The following is a 22553-nucleotide window of genomic DNA, read 5'->3' on the forward strand; positions in this document are numbered from 1 at the left end:
AGTAGTTCGTCACATGCTTATCGCAAGCAGTGACGCTATTTTCCCCCTAATACGGGCTATATTGTGATGCCAGTAGCTCCGTTTTAACCATATCTTACTATACTGTACCGTACTGTACTTTATTGTCGTGTGCCTTACTGTACCTTTGTCCTATGGACCTACCACTGAAGGGGGACCAGGAATAGTGCTGTACAGGTTGGTTTTATGGGTTGTTTTAACAATGGAGAGAGACAATATAGCATGCTGAACCACACTGAGTTGATTTGACATCAGTTTAGCTTTAGCTATGTCTGCTGTCTAGGGATTTGTTTATGGGTTAAAATCTGCAAAAATTTTATTGGAATATATTGTACCATATTTTTCAATATATTGCTAGTAATCAATAAAAAGACATTTGAAAGAAAGAAAAAAATTAATCCTGATTAAATATTTACATTTTTATGTTCTATATGTGAGGTACTTTATATGTTTTTTTTATGCAAATGCAACAACGACTACTGCTAAAACACAGTTCTGTATTTAATTATTCTAAAATAATCTTCTTATTTAAATCATGATCGGTTTCCTTTTAAAGAGAGAGTTTCATCTGGAACTTGTGTATTCAAGAGTTTCTGCTACAGCCGTAAATCTGAACCTCAAACAACACAAGCAAATAGTGAAGAACGACAAAGCTGCTTCTCTTGGACCACTGGAGGTTCATTTCATTTCTGAAATGATGTGATTGAACCATTGTTGTGTTCAGGTTGTGCTAAAAGGAGTTAGGAAGCAATGCTCCAGATTCAGCAGACTGATCTTTGCAGCTGCAGTTTTCCTCCCTTCAGTACGCCCCCCGCCTCTCTGCCTCTCCGTCCGCTCTCTGGGCTTAAGCGTTTGCTTTAATTACATCTGCCATGGGGAGTAAAGCACTTCTCCGTGTGACGGCGCCCACGCTACGCTGTTTCTGTTCTCACTGTGTGTTTTGTAAAAAAAAACAAATGTCTGAAATGAACTGAGTCCTGGGTGGTCTGAGCTGCTCTTCCATGCAGCCCGTAGTGATCAGCAGGGTGCACCGTGTGCAACATATTGCTTTTACTCAGCTCTGGAAGGATTTAGGTCAGCACATGAAACATTCATAAAAAGATACTTAATGTGTAAATGGCTGACAGCTTATGTCAAGTAGTTTCCCCCCTCGGCGGAGTGCAGTTGCTGGGTAGATCTCCGCTTCTTCTCTGGAAGATATTCGGATATTTACAGACGTGAGGATAGACACCCAGTCTGTCGAAACCCAGACAGGAAGGAAACAAAATAATTGCACATCTGAGACAGTTTCATTCAAAATCAGCAGGGCGTGGCGATGGTGAAGGGCTCAAGCACCCGACACGCACGACCGTCATGGGTTCGAGTACCCCCGGTTGACCTTTGCCCCATGTCTCAAATGAAGGCCACTAGAGCCGAAAAACATGATTTAGACACAAAAGCAGTAGCAGTAAGAATGATTGAAGTGACAATGTGGATGAGGGTAATGGAAGGAAGGAACCTGCATCACATAAGTCTTTACTGACTTACTTTTAACTCTGCCTGTATGATTGACAGATTGTGTAAATCTGAGCAGCATTTGTAACATGTCAACATTAGACACTGATGTTGTTGCAGGGGAAGGCCGCACTTTTGTTGGTGTTGGAGGAGGGGAGATGGTGTTGGGGGGATGGGTTCATCCAGATTCTCTATTTCTCTCACTGTAGCAGTTAAATTACATCTCTTCTTGCTAACATCGCCTCTGATTTTAGTTCTCCTCTCTTCTCTAAAAGAAAAAGCATAATAAAACTGTCACGATGCTGGAATATTTGACTTTGATTTCTCTCTTCTGTGTTCATATTTATGCTTTGATTATTACTGTGGCTTGTATCAGTTTAGATTTTGCCATATCATTTCATTCATTTATGTTAGTGTTAGCGATGGATCTCAATTAAAAGTTTCCATTGATTTTAATTAATCACATTTAATCAAAAACTGTCCAAACTGACAAAATAAGCATTTTCAATTCAAAACCTTTTTTGCTGCCTAATTATTGAATAAATCGACATATTAGATCAACAACAAAGATATCTGATGTGTTTAATATGGATGCTAACATTAGCGTTAGGACGTCTGTGCTGCTGCTAGATATTTAGCATTGAGATGCTATGTTAGGTGTGAATAGCTTCACTGATAGGCTAACCCCCGTTAGAATTTAAGCCTAAAGAGCAGAAGTGGAAGCCTTCCATCAGTGCCAGACTGCGGCTCTTGTGGGACTCCAGCTCACCTTGTGGTAGTGAGAATGTGAAGCCAACATTCACAATAAAACTAGTAAGATTTTGATTTCATAAATTTGCCCTTTCTCCAGTTTTTGAAACTTTGCATCATCATTCTGAAGCAACACTCGTCTCTATGGATGCAGGTCTCAGGCTTTTTCTGGTTTATACAGATTTTTGGTTTACTGTGACGTGAGGTTAGGGTGGGCAATGTAGACTTAAAGCAGGGTGTCAAAAGTGTGGCCTGGGGACCAGATGAGGTCCTTGATGAGGTCCTTTGTCCTTTTGTGTGGCCCCTGGGTGGAATCTAGCAAATAGAGCTGTTGCAGATCAAGGCTATTTGTTTTTTTCTTTGTATGACATTTTCAATGACAAATTTATGTCTTAAAAAATTAATTTTAGGTACAAAACAAGCCCTAATTTATGTTTGCTTACGTTTTAATCTTATAAAACGTAAGCAATGTCTTCAGTGACATTTTTTACTTGAACACAGACTTAATCACACCTAATAGTTAAAATTAACTAAATATGGTCAAGGGTTTTCAAAGACAGTGAATTTCAGTTTTTGCTGAGAATAAACTAAAATTCATATCTTGACCCACAAGTTAGGAAACTGTACAACTTTGACATTCTTTTTCAGACATTTTTGTTTAACTGTTCTTTGTTGCTGAGCAGGTAAAAAGAAAATAATTCACCAAAAAAAAGCACTACACATTTTTAACTGAAAAATAAACAAATACATATTGTGATCCCTGAGTGTTTTCAACTTGACAGGTTTGGTCCTCAGTGCAAAATGTTTGGACACCACTGACTGGGTCATGATATTTTGTGGTACTATTGTGATAATGATAAAATAACTATTTATTCCTTCTTACTTATGTAACTGTTTGCGTGCAAACAGTTACCTAAATCTCCACAAACACAAATATTGCTCTTTAAAAAATGTGTATCATACATCTTTAGGACTCCGGTTTCATAAAGAAGTGTAATTTGCATCACTAAGCACAACAACTGGATTTCATCTTTTTTTTTCATCTTTTTTTTCATATTTATTGATACCCTTATTGAACAAACAGTAGATTAAACTGTTATCCAATAAATACAGACAGTTTTGATGAGCTTAATTGGAGTTTGTTGTAAAAATAATGAATGAAAATTCTTATGTTTAGAAATTTGTCATGATAAATGATGCGATAAACGCCCACCGCTACTTTGAGACTGACTTCCTGATTCTGATTTTAGCCGGTGCTCATCATTTTTTTCCACTTTTCCACTGGGAAAAAACGCATTTAAGGATCTAAGACACAAAAAGCAGAAACAACTGTGTCCAGATTGCCTAATAAAGAAGCTTTGAATCCAACAGAAAAGAAAAGGCATTAAAAGTTTATCCCCATCCATCCATCCTCGTTCAATGGGCTCATTCATATGTCCAATGGCGTTATTTCTGCAGATTTTATTTTAAAAAAGTGCATGGTAGGTGTTAACCAAAAATAGTGGTCAATAAACACCAACAGCAATTTTTAGATTTTGTCTTTCCAAACCCAGAAGAAGTGTCATGACGGGTGGATTTAAATAGGACCAAAGCAGTCTGGAGATTTGAGTGGCAAATTTAAAAAAATGTACAAAAACAGAGCCAGGCAGGAAGCAGCAGGGCAAAAATAATTTACAATGCAGGATCCAGGAAACAAGGAATGGCCACAGAGGGAGGAGCCAGTGGAGAGCTTAGATATATTCTGAGGAGGGAAAAGTCAAAGAAACCAGAAGAGCTAATTACAAGTGAGTGGACGCGAACGCAAATGAGACTAAATAAAATGACATACGGGCTAACCCAAAACAGTAAGGAAATAAACAACAAAGAAATGATCAGAATAGAATCAAACACAAATGAAACTAAGAGTCCAAACAACTGCAGATTATGACATAAGGAGAAAAATTATGAATTACAATCTGTGGCCCATATTATTGAACTGCTACTTCTCAAATCAAGAAATAATGTCATATTTAAACTGCCGTTCTGAGCCGACTGAAATATTTGACTTCCTGTTGAAACTGAACTAACTTTACCAGTCATTTTATTTTCACTCAGTTCTAGTTGTTTACCATCTATATCATAGTACTGCTAGCATTATTGCATGATAGCAACATGAGTCTGTTAAACCTTTAATCTCCAGACTGACTGGTCATTTATTGGTTGATTGCTTTAGGATTAGGTTTAGATAATCATGTTGGATCAGAAGGCTGATGATTGGGGGTAGTAAAAAGAGAGCTTGGACCATATTTAATAAACAGTGTGAAAACTTCAGTGCATCTGGTTATATGACAAGTTACTCAACGTTTTTCATGTAGCACAAGCTTGCGTGCTCAACAAAAATACCTCACAACAAAATACCTCAAAATTTCTCCACAATGAGGATTTCTTCATCAAAGTCATCTGTTTTTAAGTTACCAGTTTAACTGAAGATGATAATTTACTGTCGGAGACAAACCATCAAACAGACGTGATCGCGAAAGAATGGATGTCTTTAGTTAAAGAATATGTTTAATTAAAAAACATATTAAACATACATTTAAATTACAATTTAAATGTAATTAAAGTTGTGGACTGTGACCTAATGACATATTTGTAATTAGTGTCCTTCAACAGTGGTACAGTCACTGCGTTTCCATTCCAAATGTGGACAAAACCTAGTGGACATTCCACTAACATTGAAAAAACACTATTCAGCAATTGCAGTGTTTCTATTAAATCATAAACGCAATTTTAAAAAAACGTGAATATGTTTGTTCATGCGATGAGTCATTACAAAACAGGCCGTGCCATCATCCTCCAACTACTTCCTGTCTTATTCTTTTTAGTTTCCGCCAGTAGTATCATCCACTACTGGTGTGACCTGTTGATCATGTGATTTGTGTGATGCAGAAAAAGTGTTTCCGTTGCAGTTTTGCAAAATAAACCAATTTTGATAGGGCCAAAAAAACCAACATCTTGTCGCCAAAAAATAGCAAAAGACAAGAGTTTCTTTGACATTGCCATGGGTTCATTTAGCAAATGTATTTTCAAAAGTCAAATTGTGCAATTCTATGGTCAATGGAAATGCAACAACAATGGGCATATTGTAACCTGTCCAGTAAAATAACTGCTTATCAAAGCAAGAAGAAGTCTCAATGCTCAATATTTAGTTCTTGGGCAGACAACAAAAGCCAATTTGAAGTCTCCCATGGGTTCTGGCAAAGAAATCAGTCGGAACAAACTTCCTATTCCACCAAAGCAGCACTGAGAGTCCTGGCCTCCTTTCAGGCCTGAAGCGTCCCCTTCAGAGGAATCCCAGGCGTCATTATGTTTCTTGCTCACATGCGCAGCTCAGTGGAGGTACTTTCTTCCCCACCGCTACGTCCTCCATCTGTCACTGTGACATGGCAGCAGCTCCATGGCCAAGCAGGCATACCTGATCAATGATTCAGCATATTTGAAGGGAAGCAGGGCCGAAGCAGAGCCGCAGCAGGGCTGCTGGAAGTCAGGCAGTGGAAGAAGCACTGTTGTAGTTAAACTCTGACTCAAATGATCATCTGGAGATGCTAACAGAGCTGTTGGGCCATGAGCAAATCTGGTAAAATAACATTTGAAACAGGCTGATCTTATTTTAGCCTTATAAAATATTACACTTAGTTTTTTTGTTCTTTTAAATATAAATTGTTTTTAAAAAAGTGAACTTTTGTTATGTATTTGAAAACATAATATCTGCTAGGAAATGAGATAAAATGAACTGTAGCATCTCACCATTTGGTAACTTCATTACCCAACCTTTCAGGCTTTATAGAAAGAATAACATGATAATGTAATCTAAAAATGTTGTTCTATTCTACTTTGTTTCTTTATGTTATCTCTTTTTAATTTTTAATTTCATACTTGTATTAGTGGCGGGACTTGATTAAAATTTTTAATCAGATTAATTAAAATCTGATTAATTAATCAGTCTGTAAGGAATTGATACATTAACAAGATAAGCAACATTTTCAATTCAAAACCTGTTTTGCTGCTAAATTACTGTGTAAATAGACATATTCGCCCAACAACATAGATATTTATTATTTTTAATGTTATTTAGGTTCTTCAATCATCAGATTGGTACAAAGTGTTATTTTATCCATTCAGCTTCCCTGAGTTTCAGGAACTTCTGATCATTCATGGAGCTTCTTTGGAAATTTGGACTGTGGATGCTGACATTAGCATGTGTGACATCTGTGCTGCTGCTACATGTTTAGCATTGAGATGCTACTTCAGGCTTGAATAGTTTTGTTAACTGCTTTTACCCTAAAATAATAATTTTTTTCAGCATCCAATCAGTTTTTCTTTTTAAGCAAAAATAAAGCTCCAGTGGGCCAAGAGAAGCCTCTTTGCCGTCTAATGCTTTTGTTAGTGGATGTTGCTTGTGCGTCAGGTTCATGGGCATTTCAGAAACATGAGACTACAAAAGGTTCTGACTGGAATTGCCCCATTAAAAAAAGCGAGTAATTCCACTAAAAATTTTAATCCATTAAAATCTATGCAGTTAATTAATTGAAATTAATTAGCTAAATATCTGCCGCTGACCTGTACATAAAAGATTTAAAGTTCTGCTGGCTTTGTTATTTTTACTGTTACCATGTGACAAAATGGTCTTAAGTTCAAATCCTGGCCTGAGGTCTTTCTGCATGGAACTTGCTGGTACTTTGACTTCCTCCCACAGTTCAAACCAGGTTTAATTGCTGGTGTTACTTCTGGGTTTTTTTTCAAACCTTTAGGGTTTTTGTGTCACAACTCACCTTTGACCTTCATTCCTTCTGCATACTGCCTGAACTCTCTGCCATGGATGGTTGAAACATAAACTCATCCACATTCGACATTTCTGCAATTTCAACCTGCCCTCCTTTCCAGACCATTATCTGGATGTTTGATCTGGTTTTGGGTTTGTAGGCTCCAGTCCTGACTCATCCCGACTGTGTCGGTAAAGTCAGAATAGGCAGAAGATTATATTTATTATCCAGACATTTTCACTGCGGCATGTTTTATTTCTGAACTTTGCACTTGAGGTTTGCAATCAATCCTAAAGAGCTTTGGTGCATTTTTTCCCATAAACGGGCATTTCATAAGTGCAGGTCTGAGCAGTTATAGTGCTGATGCTGAGGGTGTTTCTCCAATTTTTGTCATCTCCCATGTGACTGAACACGCGCACACACACGCACGCATGCACACATGCACACACGCACACACACAGCAAAACTGATACACATATCTTAGATTTCTTGCACATTGTTCTCTAAAAAGGGTGACGCTTTCAGCTATTATTGAGTTGATGCTTACTACAGAAAGGTCACATCAAGTTATGTTAGTTATGTTGGGATAAGCACGTTTATGATTTGTCTTTTTTCAGTTCAATTCAGTTTATTTATGTAGTGCTAAATCACAATAAATGTCATCTCATGATGTAAGAGGCATCTGCAGAAAAACTGCCATTTGGTAATTTCCCAAACTTTAGAATCTGTCTTTTCTTTATTTCTGGGGTTAAAGGTTCCTCATTTCTTCCTGTCACATTTATACAAGATTTCTGTGCTGATATATCGGCATTTCTTTTGTGGTGATATAATTTTTCCAATTAAAAATACCACTTATTTTGAGTCAGTTAAGAAAATGTGTCTCTTTAGTTAATGTAAAGGCCTACAACGCACTCAAACTCTGGTTGTTCCTGAATATTTCCAGTGTTTTAGAATATGTACATCTTCAGCTGCAGGGCATAACTGATAGCAGTTTGTGTCTTCCCTCCATCTTTGGCCCTAAGTATAAAACGAAGTCCTATAAATGTTGAATGAGTTTTGAGTTGAGCTGCATTTCCTACATCCTTGTTAATACTCTTTGCTTACGGTTTTTGTCCCTGAGGAGACATCCACACACTGACTTTATTATCTCTGATGTAGCACAGCCTTCCCTGTATGCTGCCATTGTGTGTGTGTCCAGCTAAAAGGTCGATCAGAAACCACATAGGCTTTGTTTACATTCAGTTTATTGCCGAGTGAATAATTAATGATTGGTCTTCAACTAGCCACTACTCTAGAAACTATGGCAATATATAGAAAAAGGGATATTAATAACAATTTGTATCAAAAATAAATTATGACATTTATTTTTAATTTTAACACATTAGCAGAAATGCTACATTGTCAGCTTTTATCGCCTAATGTAATTTCTACTGCCGTAGACAAGCGTCTTTATTTGCCAGTAATTTGTCTTTTCTTGACGACTATGTAAGCAAAAAATTCCCCTTCATATTAAGAGCTTTAAAAGTGCTATAAAATGCCAATCATTGAATCTTTTTCAGAGCTTCTTACTTTCTTCAACCAGACATTTACATATGTCTCATTAATAATTACCGTTTAAGCTGTAATGACATCTTTGTTGTCCTTTAGCCATTTTAGCTCAGGCAGGAAATTGGTCTTGAGATTTTGTTGAGGAATTGTCATAATAATACAATTTAATTCTCTGAAGTTTATTCTTGAAATATTATCACTCATATTGTTACAACTTTATTGTTGTCTTTTCCTACTCATTTTTGTATGACTTTGTCATCATTTTTTATTTTATTCTCATACAACTTTATTCTATGATTTAAAAAAAAATTTATTCTTAGACTAGGCCTCATTGAATTGGTCGTTCAAACTGCCATGAAAATGTCAAATATGGGTTGCATATGGGAAAAAAAATTGGATTTTGGTTGCATTACCTGCTGTCTACACTAACGTAGTGTATTTGGAAGAAGAAGCTCACCCAGGGAGCCTTTCATGCAAGAACCGCCACTGGTCTCAGCGGTTCGCATCCTACTCTGGCGCTGAATATCTGCTGTTTTGTGGGGATAAAATAAAGTTTTACTTAAAACTTTTCTAATGTTTTAAAAGCTCGTGTTTGAGCCGTTAACCTAAGTAAAACCATAATTTCTCTCTTAATCTTTAGGCGCTGAGTTTCATAATGTCTGTTTATCAGCTGAGCTTGAGTGTGTGTGTGTGTGTGTGTGTGTGTGTGTGTGTGTGTGTGTGTGTGTGTGTGTGTTCCATTTTTCTCTCCCTCCTCCTCCCGTCCGGAGGGGCGGGGTCCACATGATGCTACAAACAACACGAGCAGCTAGTTGCAGATGTAACACCGGCTCGCGCGCGCTGTCGCTGTGGCTCCAGAGTTAAACCGACACGTTCCGGACAACTTTTGACGCAGGTAGAGACGTTTAATATTTATGTTTTCATTTTATTTTCTAAAACGTTCAAGCGTTGTGGTGTGTTCCGTTACTAGCCAGTTCTTGGAGAACCTATGAAGTGAACACGGAGAGCTGGAGGAGCGCTGGATACCTAACGGCTGTAAGTGAGTTTTGCCCGAAAACACAGGGCTTTTTTGGAGGGTTTAGTATCATAATAGTGGTAGCTGAATTTATCTATGTCCATAAAGTTGTCCTTTATGAGTGTTTGACTTGAGAATTCCCGCTGCTTGTCTCGTATAACTTGAATAGTAATTCAAGACCAGGTCTGACCTCTATGTTAAAACTAAAGTTAATTAACACGGAACGTGCGTTTTTGTTAATGAAGTTGTGAAGTGACATTTCCATGTGCTGTCTGTGAGTGCAGTAATGGTAGTAGTGAACATTTCAGCGATACCGTCTACAACATTTGACTTATCAGGAGCCAGTTCTTTCTGGATCCAGATATAATTTTCCTATGATTTTTGCACCGCCATCACCGCCAGCGTAAAATGACCCCTCCACCTCTCCCCCGACCCGTACATCCTCTCCACTTGAATATTTCAGGGCGTCTTGAAAATTAAAAATGAAAAACGATGCATAATGCAACTCGGGTTGCATTATGCATCGTTTACACGCCGGGCTGTGATTGGCTGCGGCTCCGTGTCGATCCGTGTGGCAACAAGCCTTCCCATCATCCACCCAGCAACTCCGTGTTCCTCATGCCGTGGTGATTTCTCTGCCTCCAAGGGCCTTTTTTTTCCTGCAGCATCCAGCGTGGTAGCTATGGAAACAGCAGCGCTGACCCTGGGTGAGCTTGTTACAGTTACGCCGGGCTTGACCTGGATTCCTCACCGCATCCCAAGGCAGGGCGGTAACAGCTTGGACAACTGACCCGCTTCTCACATTGATTAGTGATCAAGCAGCTGAGGCGATAATCCACCACATGTTTATGAAGTTCTGATTGACCTTACTACTGTTTGTGGACTTTGTGAGGTTATATCTCTTCAGGTCTATGATGGTTTCTTAAAGCATCTAGGGAAGATGTACTATCACTGTGACATAAAGGATTTCTTGTTTTCCTATATTCAGCGTGCTACTAAATATAACTTCTTCGGTTTCTTGCTTCCCATTCATCATCTGCATGAATGAACGTTTTGATGTGAAGATTCTGACGTCTCTGCCCCTACACATTCTTCTGCTTCCTTATCTTTTAGTGTTTGCAGAACATATTTCTCATGTTTCAGTAACGGATAGCTTTATTAGCAACCCTGGTTTAAAAAAAAATTATCTCTTGCAGAAAAAAATGTTGGGGGAACAGAAACATAATTACAACTAATTATTTTTAAAAAAATAAACTGTCAACTACTGGCAGCCCTCCAGCCAGTCCCTTTCACCAGTAGAACACTGAGTCTTCTCCAATTACATACATACAGAGAGGTTAGAACTAATGATTAATTAATGAATTAATCATTAACTAATAACATTCACTCTAACAAGGTTCTCAGTTGGGTTGCATTGATAAATTGGCTCAGATCTCCTTAAGATTGTGAAATCAACCAATTTTTACACGTGAAGCCGATTTTATCTACGGATCTTATGATGATTTCTGAAAATCAACCAATGTCCCCTTTTGCTTTGCAGTGAAAGTGGGTTGACTGACAGACCACTAGGTCACGTCTGGACATTCATGGTTAACAATAATTACGCCACTGTTTCTGGTTCACATGGCAAGATTTTAAAATTGTCGGACAATTTTCAAAACTTGAGAGACAACACACGTGGCAATAAAAAAAAAGTCAGGTAGGTTTGGTTGTACAGTGCGTGGTGTCGAGCAACACACCACACACAAATTTCTCCGACTTGCCAACAGTCAGACCTCAGACGGAAAATCTCACAAAACCTATTGAGACCAAACAAACAGAGTAAACAAACATGGCCGACTGGGAAGAAGAAACTGTGACCGTTTGTGGACTATTTAGCAGAGACAAAAAAAAAAAAAACGTATAAAAGCATCTCTGCTGTCCACCGGACTTTCTGGTGCGCCATGGAAGTTGTTTTGTCTTCTGTGCATTTTGAATTTCCTTCCATGATTCCGTCACCTCACTTTCTATTAGCTACACATCACATTCAACAGTCCGCGTTCAGGTTTGTTCTCGGGGAACAACACCACACCCGCTGCTTCACCGCACCTAAACAATCCAACATGTTGGATATCTTTCAGATTAGAGTGTTCCAGTCGTCCTTTCCAGAGGACCATATCACCCTTAACACACCATACACAGCATAAGGATCTCTTAAGATTATCTTTAGAGACATGCCAATAATTGCAGCATCCTTAAGATGGTAAGAAGGGGGAAATCGGGACAAACACTGGCATAAAAATCTTGTCGTGTGAACAAAGCAGCTCTAGTTCCCAGGCTCTTTAGAGCATAAACAGGCCCACAGTATAACAGATCCTCCGCTATACGTTAGACTGGGCATGAGTTGTCCTGTGTTTCATGCCATGAAAAGCCTTGTCTTACTCTTATTTGACCAAAGAAAAGTCCTTGCAAACTCCACAGTTTGTACTCTTGTAATGGCAGGACAGAATTTTTTATTTTTTTCTCTCAAACAAATTGGTTGATATGTTGGTAAGGGTTGTCATGGAGACTTGATGACCCATCAATCCACATTTCACATCAATAATTGTGCTCTTAATGATTGTCTCTTTGTGTATTTCTCAATGTAGAATTTTTTCCCCTTGATCCAGTGTCCTCTAATTAAAGGGTGGATTTAAAAAACATGCTTTTGATATAGTACAGTAAAATCTAAATTATTTAATTTTATTAATGCATTTTTTTTCACCTAGGGTGCCAGTAAATCTGTCCACCAAATACTTATATTCACCAAATACGTGAATTCTTCACGGTGAATCATAATATATTCTATTTTAGTTTTTGCACCAGTTTGTAGTTTGAGTTGTAGTGAATATAAATCATGGTTTAAGAGATGAGAAAAACAGATGTTGTGGATGAAGACGCTGCCGATGGAAGCTAAAGGTGGCTCTGCTCATGGAACTGCTCACTGGCTGCCCACGACTCAGCTGCAGGCTCCCTGAGCTGTCAGCTTGTTGTCGGAGCCAGACTGTGTAGGAGTTCCTATTTCTGTCCTTTCTCCAAGCCATCCTCCTCCTCTTGCTGAAGCATAACAGAAGTCAGCTCAGTTAGCCTCTGTGGATTCTGCCTGCCTGTCTGTCATCAGGATGCCTCTTCTGCTGCTTATCCCGCCGACTTGGATGTGTCAGGGAGCCCCACTAAGAAGGGAAGCAGCTGATTTGCTCCGTCTGTGGCATGAGATCAACGCATCCTTAAAGCAGTTTGTCAATCAACATGGAGGAAATCTGTAGCTATTTGGGTTACCCAACAGAAATAAGTGGCACATGTTCATCTCGCTGCTGCTTGCATGTTAAATGTTGGGTGTTAAAGACAAGTAAATCCAGCAGTTGCTTGATTTGAACACTTTTTATTGGGTTTCAAAAAATCTTTGGAGTGTCTTTTTCCACCGTTGTAATGTAGATTTGCTAGTGTGTTTGGTATCGCTGTTCTATTCTTTAGCTGTCACATCTGATAATCCAGAAGTCCCGGTTTGATTGGGACCAAACTTGCAACATTTGTTACATTTTCAGCTGCTGCGTGTGGTTCACTGTGTCAGACGAACCAAACCCTTTAAGTAACCTGTGAGGGTGGGCAGAGAGACACTCAGTGAAAAAGACACTGGGTGCAACTTCCTTTTTCTCAAAATGTAAATAGTAATGCAATAGCGTCATATTTTAGTGGTTGTAGGATTTAGGACACATTTGTTTTGGTTCTGTTGACCCAGAATGCCTGGCGCTGTAGTACGTTTTCTGCTTCTGGAGCATCTTTGGTCTGCTTGGCGTTCATTCAAACCATGCCAGAGTTCACTTTACGATAATCGAATCCAGACCCAGGTTTTCAGGCGGACTAGAGTTCACTGTTTTGGTTTGCATCTGATTAAGCGTTCACATCTCACCCAACAAAGCAGACTGTCATGATCCGTGTTTCTGTGTTTATTTTTGAGTTTTTCTGTGTTTAGTCCCGTTTCCCTGTGAGTCTCTGTCCTGTCCTCCCCATTGATTGATCCCAGCTGTGTCTCGTTCCTGTGATTACCCTCCCAGTGTATTTAGTCTCACCTGTTGTCTGTGTTCCTGTCTAACGACTTTGTGTGTACCAGTCTGTTTCCCTGTGTTCCTTGTGCTCCCCCTTGTTCCGTACCTCGACATTATCATTAAATTCATCACTTCACGATAACCTGGGTCTCAGCGTTTCTCCTCACCACTTCCACCCACCAATTATGACACAGACATTCTAGACAACTTGATTAAAGAGAGTTTGATTAAAGCAGGCTTATCAGGGCTGGTGGAATGCACTTCAAAAAAGCCAAAGACCAAAAAAGTTAACTCTGGTCCACCTAAAAGAATAAACCCAGGTCAGCTGCAGTGAACTCTGGTGTGGTTCAAATTAGTGATGCAAACCATTAGTCAATTTAAGATTAATTGTCGATGAATGATTTATTAGATTAAAATTAGATCCAATGGATAAATTCCTCTTAAACCTTCTTTTAGTGTAGTAGTTTGGCCGCCATCCAGCACAGGGTGGCACTGGTTGTCCAAAACCATTTGATACAGGAATAAAGATGGCAGAACTATCCCAAAATGGGAAAGAGAATCAGTCCATACAAAGTCCGGTGTGGGACGCAAAACGCAAAATACACTTTTTGCAGTTCTGTTAAGAAATATTAACACTTGACTAACTCCTTAGGTTTCATCTTAATAGGTGTGATGCATGGCAGAGCAGCGTCAACTTCTCAATAAAATATTACTGAGTTGATATGAATGTGAGGATGTGATGACGACAGAAAAGTGGAGGGCATAACTCAGAAAAATTTTAACATTATGGAAAATGGCATGGTGTCAATAAGCACGGTTAATTTTGAGGGTTGTGTAGGTGTAATAATGTAATAAAATCACAAATTTCATTTTATTCAGTCAGTATTTAACACAGGTAACACACAAAAATGGTAAAACACAATAATGTGCTTCTTTTTTAAATTCAGTATATGAAAAATTTAGCTCTTGTTATGAAAAGATGGTTGGCCCTCTTGATACAAAAGGGGACTGGGGTTTTTAAGAAAGTGGCAGCTAGTCAATTAATTGTTTGTCAATTGATAAGACCAATCAACTTTTTTTAAGGTTTTATTGGCTCTAGTGGCCTTTATTTGGTAGTTAGTTGACAGGAAAGTGGGTAATGAGAGAAGGGGAAGACATGCGGCAAAGGTCACTAGGCCAGGAATCAAACCAGCGACGGCCACATCGGGGACTGAGGCCTCCAGATGTGGACTGTGCTTAACCCCTGCACCACCACAGCACACCCAAGACCAATCAACTTTTGATTAACTAATTAGTCAATAACTTCAATCCCTAGTTTGAATGCTTATGTGAATGCAAGCAGACAGGAGACTGATCCAAAAGCAGGCTCATGGTCTTTAACCAAAGACAAAAGAAAAATACTGCAATCGCTAAAATCTGACATCACTCCTTTTTGTCAGTGTCTTCTTCAGAGATATTCCTGTTGTTTCCCTTAGTGGTTTTTGGTTTTACAATAGCATGATGCCTAGCCTTGCTGCTGTCTTGAGTAGTAGTTCATTATTTGTGTCGGATTGAATCTCTCCCACTTGAGTTCCTGGTTTCAAGCAATATCAACAACCAGGAGGGCTGTGAGAATGATCTATTACCAAGAAATTAAAGTTTTGTACAGAAAATCTGTCAAATTTCATCATCACCATGTTCCCACAAATCTAAATATGATGAACTTTGACACATTTTTTAAACTTTTATCAAACTTTGTTTAGTATACAAATTATAAATATTCTCCTATCAGATCTGTAGGTCTAGTAACCTCTTTTGGTCGAACGGCTTTTTTCTTAATTCTTAATTAATTCTTAATATCAGGACTTGAAACTGATTGCAGACTTGGTGCCTTGTTCACATGAAGACTGATGCAGTTTCTCTCAGAAGACCAGTCTTGTAGTTATGATTAACAGCAGCCCACAATTTTTTTATGATGCCGCTTGTTTCATTGTGCTCTGTTTTAAGGTCATTTTAAGGTTTATGTTGTATATAATATTTTATCTTGCCGTGCTGTTTTACTGTCTTTGTTAAAAGATTTTTTGGCACTACTAGCCTTCACTGGACAGTAAATTGCCAGGAAACGGGATGGAGAGAGAGGGCAAATTGGCTCAGCAATTGAACCCAGGACGACCATTTTGAGGACTTCAGCCTCTGCTCGTTGTGCTTGTAGTCTACCAACTGAACCACCCCAACCCAGCCTTTAAACTGTTTAAAGGCAGTCTCCCGTTTGACTGCCTTTAAACAGTTTTATGTTGTTAGAAGTCTTTCTTGGGATCTGTGTTGCAAATGAGCTGAGGCTATAAATGTTCTAGTGTTTCTTATTTATGATTACTGCCTGTTACTATGTAAATAACAAAGAAAGAAAGAAAAACATAAATTATTTTATGTCTGCATCTTACAGTCTGACCTCTTCAGATCAATTGGAAGTGACTTTGTATTAATGGCCTGATTGATTAGCATCAGCAGTTACTGTAAAATCATTGCTGATGTCTTTACTTATAGGCATTGTGGTAACACAATGTGACGTCCTTCAAAAATAAATGATTAGTCGCTTTTGTATTTACTTGAGTTTTCTGGTTTGTTACTATAGTTTTTATCACCAATCTATAAAAATTCTGACTTGCCGTTTCTAATTATGGCAGATGGAACACGATTTTTCTTCCTGTTCTTTTTTTTTTTACAAATACGATTTTCAGACCTTTGTGAAAGTAGGCAAGTGTAGGTATTGGCCGATCGTCGTTCACCCAAAATTCAGGAAATTGGTAAAACACACCACTTAAATAAATTGTATGTATTTCATTAACTTTTATTATTATTGTTATTGCAACAATGATGGACAGCTCCAATAAACACAAGATTCTGTCAAGTCTAGTGATGCATGATCCACTTTTTTTACTTTCAATACTGATACAGATGTCTGAGGTTTAACACTGCAGAATTGACTTTCGTTTTAAACACAGATGTAAATGTAATGAATTACAGATTTTTTAATAACTCTGCACCAGTATGTCACACTTTAATACACCAATAGCTTCACAAGCCTGGTCAAACATGTAAAAATAACACAACTTTAATTTGTTCAGTCAGTGTAATTACAAATATAACAGCCAATGTAAAATAAATAATAAAGAAACTGAAACTGACAAAAACAATATGGTGACTACCTTGGTCAAAACATAAGCTGCAACAGGCCTTCTTTAAAGTGCAATTAAGAATAAATATAAATGTCAATATAGTGTAAAATAAATAAATAAAGCATAATGTCACTCAGACCACAGAGCATAGAATTTAATTGAATAGATCCACCTTTATTGATAGGGCAAACTGTCACCAATACCCGATATAGAATTTATTTCAATATTGGGGCAGATACAGACGTTCTACAGCCACATTCACTTCCCAGAATAGTCAAATTTGTGAGAATTGCCAGCTGCAGATGTCTACACTGATCCTGAGAGAAGGCAGTTGTGCTGAAGCTGATTTTATTTATTCCCGTGTAGTTTTCCAAAGCATCCCATTGTGAGTGGATCTCTGGCCCGGGAAGGTCCTGTCTGCCCTGAAACCATGTGAGTCACGCCCAGACAATGCGATTCTGTCTTCCTCTCAGAAATTAGGCTGGATGAAGCATTCAGAGCCACCGACCCACTTTTTCCTCTGTCACATGATGGCCGTAGTACTCGACCAATTGTGTTAGGAGAGGTTAAAGAAGCTGTGAGGGGTTTGAGAAGCCGTTGATTGTTTTGTCTGCATCCTGTCTTAAGATAGCTGTTTTCTGTCGTAGATGTAATGGACCAGCAGAGGGCGCTGCACTCCGGTGGCCTGGTCTCAGGAATCCGCACGCCTCCCGTCAGACGCAACAGCAAGCTGGCGAGCCTGGGACGCATCTTCAAGCCATGGAAGTGGAGGAAAAAGAAAAGTGAGAAACCGAGGCCCCCTGGAGGTGAGTGGTGAGACAGACTCTGGCTTCCTCCTGCGTTTTGACGGATCAGCTGGAGGATGAGGAAGAACGCAGCATGCTCTTGCTCAAGGTTTCTCATTTTTTCCCAGACGTTCTTTGGGCCAGTTTTCATGAATGTTTGTGTTGTTCAGTGGCTGAGAAGAAGGCAGCTGTACGGCAGAAGAGAGATGAGGTCGTCAAGCGAAGCCCCAGGGAGATGGAAACAGGTGCAAAACCAGAGATTAATCCCCCCCATCCCCTTCACAAAGCATGCACACAAACAGTTCCAGGCTTATCACAGTCTATTTGCTGAGCCACATGATGCCCAACTGCTAAACAGACTCACTGCTGTCCTTTCTGTGGCTTGTATGCAGAGTCGGATCTCGCTTGTGGGGGGAATGGCGAGGATCCTCACACCCCGACCCAGTCAGACAGCGAGGACAGAGACGAGGAACTCATGGCCCCCCTAGCCAGTGCCAGTGAGGACCTGGGAAGTGATTCAGAAACCCCAGCAGGTAGAAACCAGCAGCTGTCACAGAGGACACAAAGATGACCTTGTCAGGAGTTATTTCTCTGAAAACCTTACAGTGTTTATTGGCAAACTCAAAGCTGCAGGAATTAATATTTACATTTAAACAAGAGGGAAAATCAGAGTATAGATTCATCATGGACCCTTTTTTACAATCCATAAACTTTAATGGATTGTATTGCGATTGTATACAATAGACCTACAGGTGGTAGTCCAAAATTGAAGAAGAAAATTATTATGTTTAGGTGTTTAGGGTTGAGGTACCATACCAGTGTGTTGGCCTATTATTTTTGTCTGAGCTTTATCACTGCTTTCCTTCTCAGTTTAGAATCAACATACTGTATGAAGTTATAGAGTAACTTTAAAGTTTGTTCCCATATTTGACTTTCAAAAAGGTCTCAAAGATGAGAAGCCATTTCTCAGTTGCTATGTCCCACACAAGACTGAAATGCATCTCCATTACAAATATGAGCACAACTTTGTTGGTATAAGACAATTTTGCAATTCTAGTGTTTTCTTTAAAAAGAAACACAGTTAAAATCACACATTAATAAATGCTGCACCATCATCCTCCTATCACTTTTTGTCATCATCTTTTTCAATCTCCTTTGCAGAATCATTCGGTTGTTGATCACATGACTTGTGTAATGTGTTTCCATTCCAGTTTTGTTCAATAGACAAATTTCAATATGGCCAAAAAACCACCCAGCGCCGAAATGGGAGTTTGCTTCCATTTAGCAAATTGGTTTTTGAAAATTCAAATTGAGCAATGATGTGGTCAATGGAAACATAACTTTCTGGACACCACTGCAGCCAAATCTAATTGGTCATATAAGACACCAAGTAACATATTCCATGAAGACATTCTCTGCCTGGCTCTGGAGTATGACAAGAACTTGAGAATACTAGAATTATGGCGCTCATTATGCCAGCATGTTGGAGTAGTTATTTAATTTCTCTTTGGGATCAGTAAAGTATTTTTTTTTTATTTGAAATTGAAATGCTGGACGTCAAATAGAGAATAGTAACTTGATCTAATTGAGTGTAAATAAATTGCTGTTAACAGAAGTGAGATTTTTGTGTTCAGTATATTTAACTAAAAAATAAAAGTTTGCTGTAAAATTAGTTTCCTGAGAGGAGATGGTCCACCAGGTGGAGACAGAGACTTCAGAAACAAACCAGGCCTTGCTCCCTTTTCAGTTCAAGATGTGGAAGAAGATCTGAAGGCGGCTGGAGAAAGCAATCGGGGTGAGGACGAAGACGCAGAAGACGGGAACGTGTCACTAAGCGACTCCAGTGAGGAGCGGATGATGGAAACGGCAGAGGCTGCTGAGGCAAAACAGGAAATGATGGCAGCCAAGCCCCAGAGACGAGCCAGCACCCCTCCTCCGCCAAGTCTTCCTGTCAAGCTGCTCACCAGGCTGGGGAGCTTAGATGGTGAGTTGACCTTGACGAACAGACAGACATGCGGTCCAGTAAGAGTGTCTGACTGTTTGCTTCTTCAGGCGCTCCTCCAGTTCCAGTGAAAAAGTCTCCCGCCACATTACCAAGGAACTTCACACTCCCCAAAGAACCTCACGGATCCCTGCTGAGAGGCAGGATCTCTACACCCACCGGCTCTCCGCACCTTGGGGCTCTTCACCAGCCACTGCCCCCCAGCTGCATCATTGAGGAATTGCATCGTGCCCTGGCCACCAAACACAGACAGGAGAGGTCAGCCAAATGTTGGTGTTGAAATGGAATGAGAGTTTGGGAAAGTTTTTCATTTAATGACTGAAAATGTTCTAGATACAGAGTTTCGGATGTGAATATACCTCTTGACCTTTTTTTCCATATTTGGTCGCTTCATAACCACTTCAGTATAGTCATAATTGTAATTGTCATAATTGATAGGAAACAATTCAGAGTTTTTCCAGTTAGTTTTAAGAATGAAAATCTGGAAAGTGTCATGCGTTTTTGTTCAGTTCCCCCGGGGTCAAACCTTTGTAGAACCAACTTCTGAGCCAAATACATCTTCAGACCTTTTTGGGTTAAGTCTCTATGATGTTTACAGGTTTACATTTCCCTATAAAATAATGTTTGCTGGGATTTTTTCAGAAAATAAAAAAAGCGTGAGATGTTTTTTCCCATTTCTTCTTCACAAGAGCTCTGTGTTAATTACATTTGAAAAAATCAGAAGTGAAAAACAGTTATTTAAAACACTTTGAAAAACATGTACCCCTTTTTGTAAACTTCAACATTGTACAGTATTTTTGGGTTGGTCTCACATAAGCAACCCAAAAAAGCAGTTTGTGGTTGTTTCACAAACTGTTAAAGCCCAGTTCACATGGCATGATTTTTCGCCCCGATTTTCCCCTTACGACAACATGATCAAACCTGTTATACCTACTATTTTCTGCTCTTGTGTGGTCTCTCAGATTTTGAAAGTCGGCCAACAATTCTAACATCGTGTAGTGTGAATGAGGCTTAACATTCCTGCTTATTTTCAATTCAGCATTTGAATTGTTTTTGTTTTTAATTGTTTTTGCGTTGATCAAAACAATTTTTTTTCCTTTGCTGCTTTACCAAAGATGACAATGAAAGATCCATCTTGTGACATGTGATCCCAGTTTCCAGACGAAGGAAGCCCGCTGTTCCCCGAAGCGCAGAGCGGATGGCCGGCTGTCTCGGACGTCCAGCATGGAGAGGGAGTCGCTAGGGGAGATGGACGGCAAGAAGAGATCAGATGAGAATAAGGAGAACTGTCGCCTGGATCAGTACGCCAGCGATCAGGACAGCTGGAACGAGTCGGTAATCTCTGGTAGGTGTGCTGGCACCAGAGCTGTGCCTTAATATTTTCTTTTCTTTCTCCCTGTTGCATAGCGCACAAAGCTAACTAAACGTAGGCGCCATTCCAGAGGATGATGAAGCAATCTAATCTTTGTTGATAGCCGTTCCAGTCAGGGAATGACAGGCAGATTAGAAGTGATGATGAACGGCACACTTGCTGCCGTGAACTTCCAGGTGCCTTACAGCATCTGCTGTGGTGGCCTAATTCCTGGACATCTAACAGTGACTAGGGCAAAAACTGTTAAACTGTTGGGCTGCAACATTAGCACAGATGTAACAAAAGTCCAGTTCCAGCATTTGGCTGATTGGATGTAGCTATCTAGTGACTACAAAACCAATGATGCCAATCTGGGATGAATATTAATTAAATTCATTTAACATTTAACTTTTCAAAATGTATATGTATGCCTCCGAGGTATTTTTCTGTTACAATGTGCAAACTTCCACATTCACTCTCGGAGTGTTGAATTTCCACATGACATCCCTTATTTGCTGCTGCTCGCTTGTGCAGTGTGAAGGAAAGAGGGAGAGACGCTGCACACTGGGCCTCTGCAAACTGCAAAGTATGAGATGTAGGTGATTGGTTTTTGTGATTGGCAATAAGAGACAGTGATCAGCGATCACTGATTACATACTGTTTCACGGAAATCGGCTGATCATGATCAATGGCCGATCGATCAGCACACCTCTAGAAGTTTTGTATCTTTTTAGGTGAAGTTGCTGGAGTTGGATTATTTCATCTTAAAACATCAGAATGAGGTGTTTAATATTCACCCAATCAAGAACCAGAGACTTTTAAGATGTGAATGAGGGACTCTTATCATATAAAAATAATAGAATTGTGATGAAAAACTTGTATTCTCAAAATCCTCTGGACTCTTCTCTGACAGTAGACTCTTGATGGCTAACAAATTGTTAGGCTTGGGGAGCACTTACTTTAAACTACCCTAGTTAATATAACTTTTCCATGTAATTAATGAAATCCTCATGGGAAAACAACTTACTTTTACCCAGATAATCTTTGATATCAAAATATTGATAACACTTATGCTAATATTTGGTTAAATATCATGTGGCTTATTGGTTGAACCATGTGGTTTGTTCACAAATGCATCTGTAAAGCAGGAGGTGATGATTATTACATTATTATAAAGCTTTCAAAACTGTTCAGCTTGGATCCACTGACATCTAGTGGCTAAAATTGGAAACCTGTAAAATAAATTCCATAAGTTTTCCTTAAGTACTAAGGGTCCACGTCTTTCCAGGGGCAGCAGCTCCTTCAGCGTTAATAACATGGACATTTTTAAACAAGCGCACATCTAAGAACCTTACTGTATGTTTCTTTTTAGCACTTTAATCTATCTTCTTGATATGATTTTAAATTAATATTTTAACAGTAGAGTTTTTGTCAGAAACATTTCATGTTTATATGGATGTTTTTTTAAATTTATGTCTGTTTTTCTTTGAACATTTAAAATGCTACTTTACTTTGTAACACATGAACTTAGAGAAAAAATATTCTATGAATGGAATTTAGGGGAAAAAA

The 22553-nt window shown here is 39.1% G+C and overlaps 1 protein-coding gene across 9 annotated transcripts in view; it reads left to right on the plus strand.

Moving 5' to 3' along the window:
- Positions 1-22553, plus strand: part of phactr3b (phosphatase and actin regulator 3b) — a 60847-nt gene that overhangs the window by 14803 nt on the left and 23491 nt on the right. For 2 of the 9 annotated variants that reach the window (XM_081607462.1, XM_008410193.3), the window contains 6 exons: positions 17494-17652; positions 17802-17876; positions 18024-18164; positions 19379-19615; positions 19684-19891; positions 20788-20978. In XM_081607462.1, the coding sequence (XP_081463588.1) occupies positions 17494-17652; positions 17802-17876; positions 18024-18164; positions 19379-19615; positions 19684-19891; positions 20788-20978 (1011 nt within the window). Of the gene's footprint in view, positions 1-9365; positions 9508-9540; positions 9648-17185; positions 17279-17493; positions 17653-17801; positions 17877-18023; positions 18165-19378; positions 19616-19683; positions 19892-20787; positions 20979-22553 lie in introns of those variants that run through there. The other 7 variants (XM_008410195.3, XM_008410199.3, XM_008410197.3 and 4 more) reach the window with 7 other exon arrangements.

The sequence above is a fragment of the Poecilia reticulata genome, chromosome 5 (genome assembly GCF_904066995.2).
Source record: "Poecilia reticulata chromosome 5, P_reticulata-male-v2, whole genome shotgun sequence".
In the NCBI taxonomy this organism is placed as follows: Eukaryota; Metazoa; Chordata; class Actinopteri; order Cyprinodontiformes; family Poeciliidae; genus Poecilia; species Poecilia reticulata.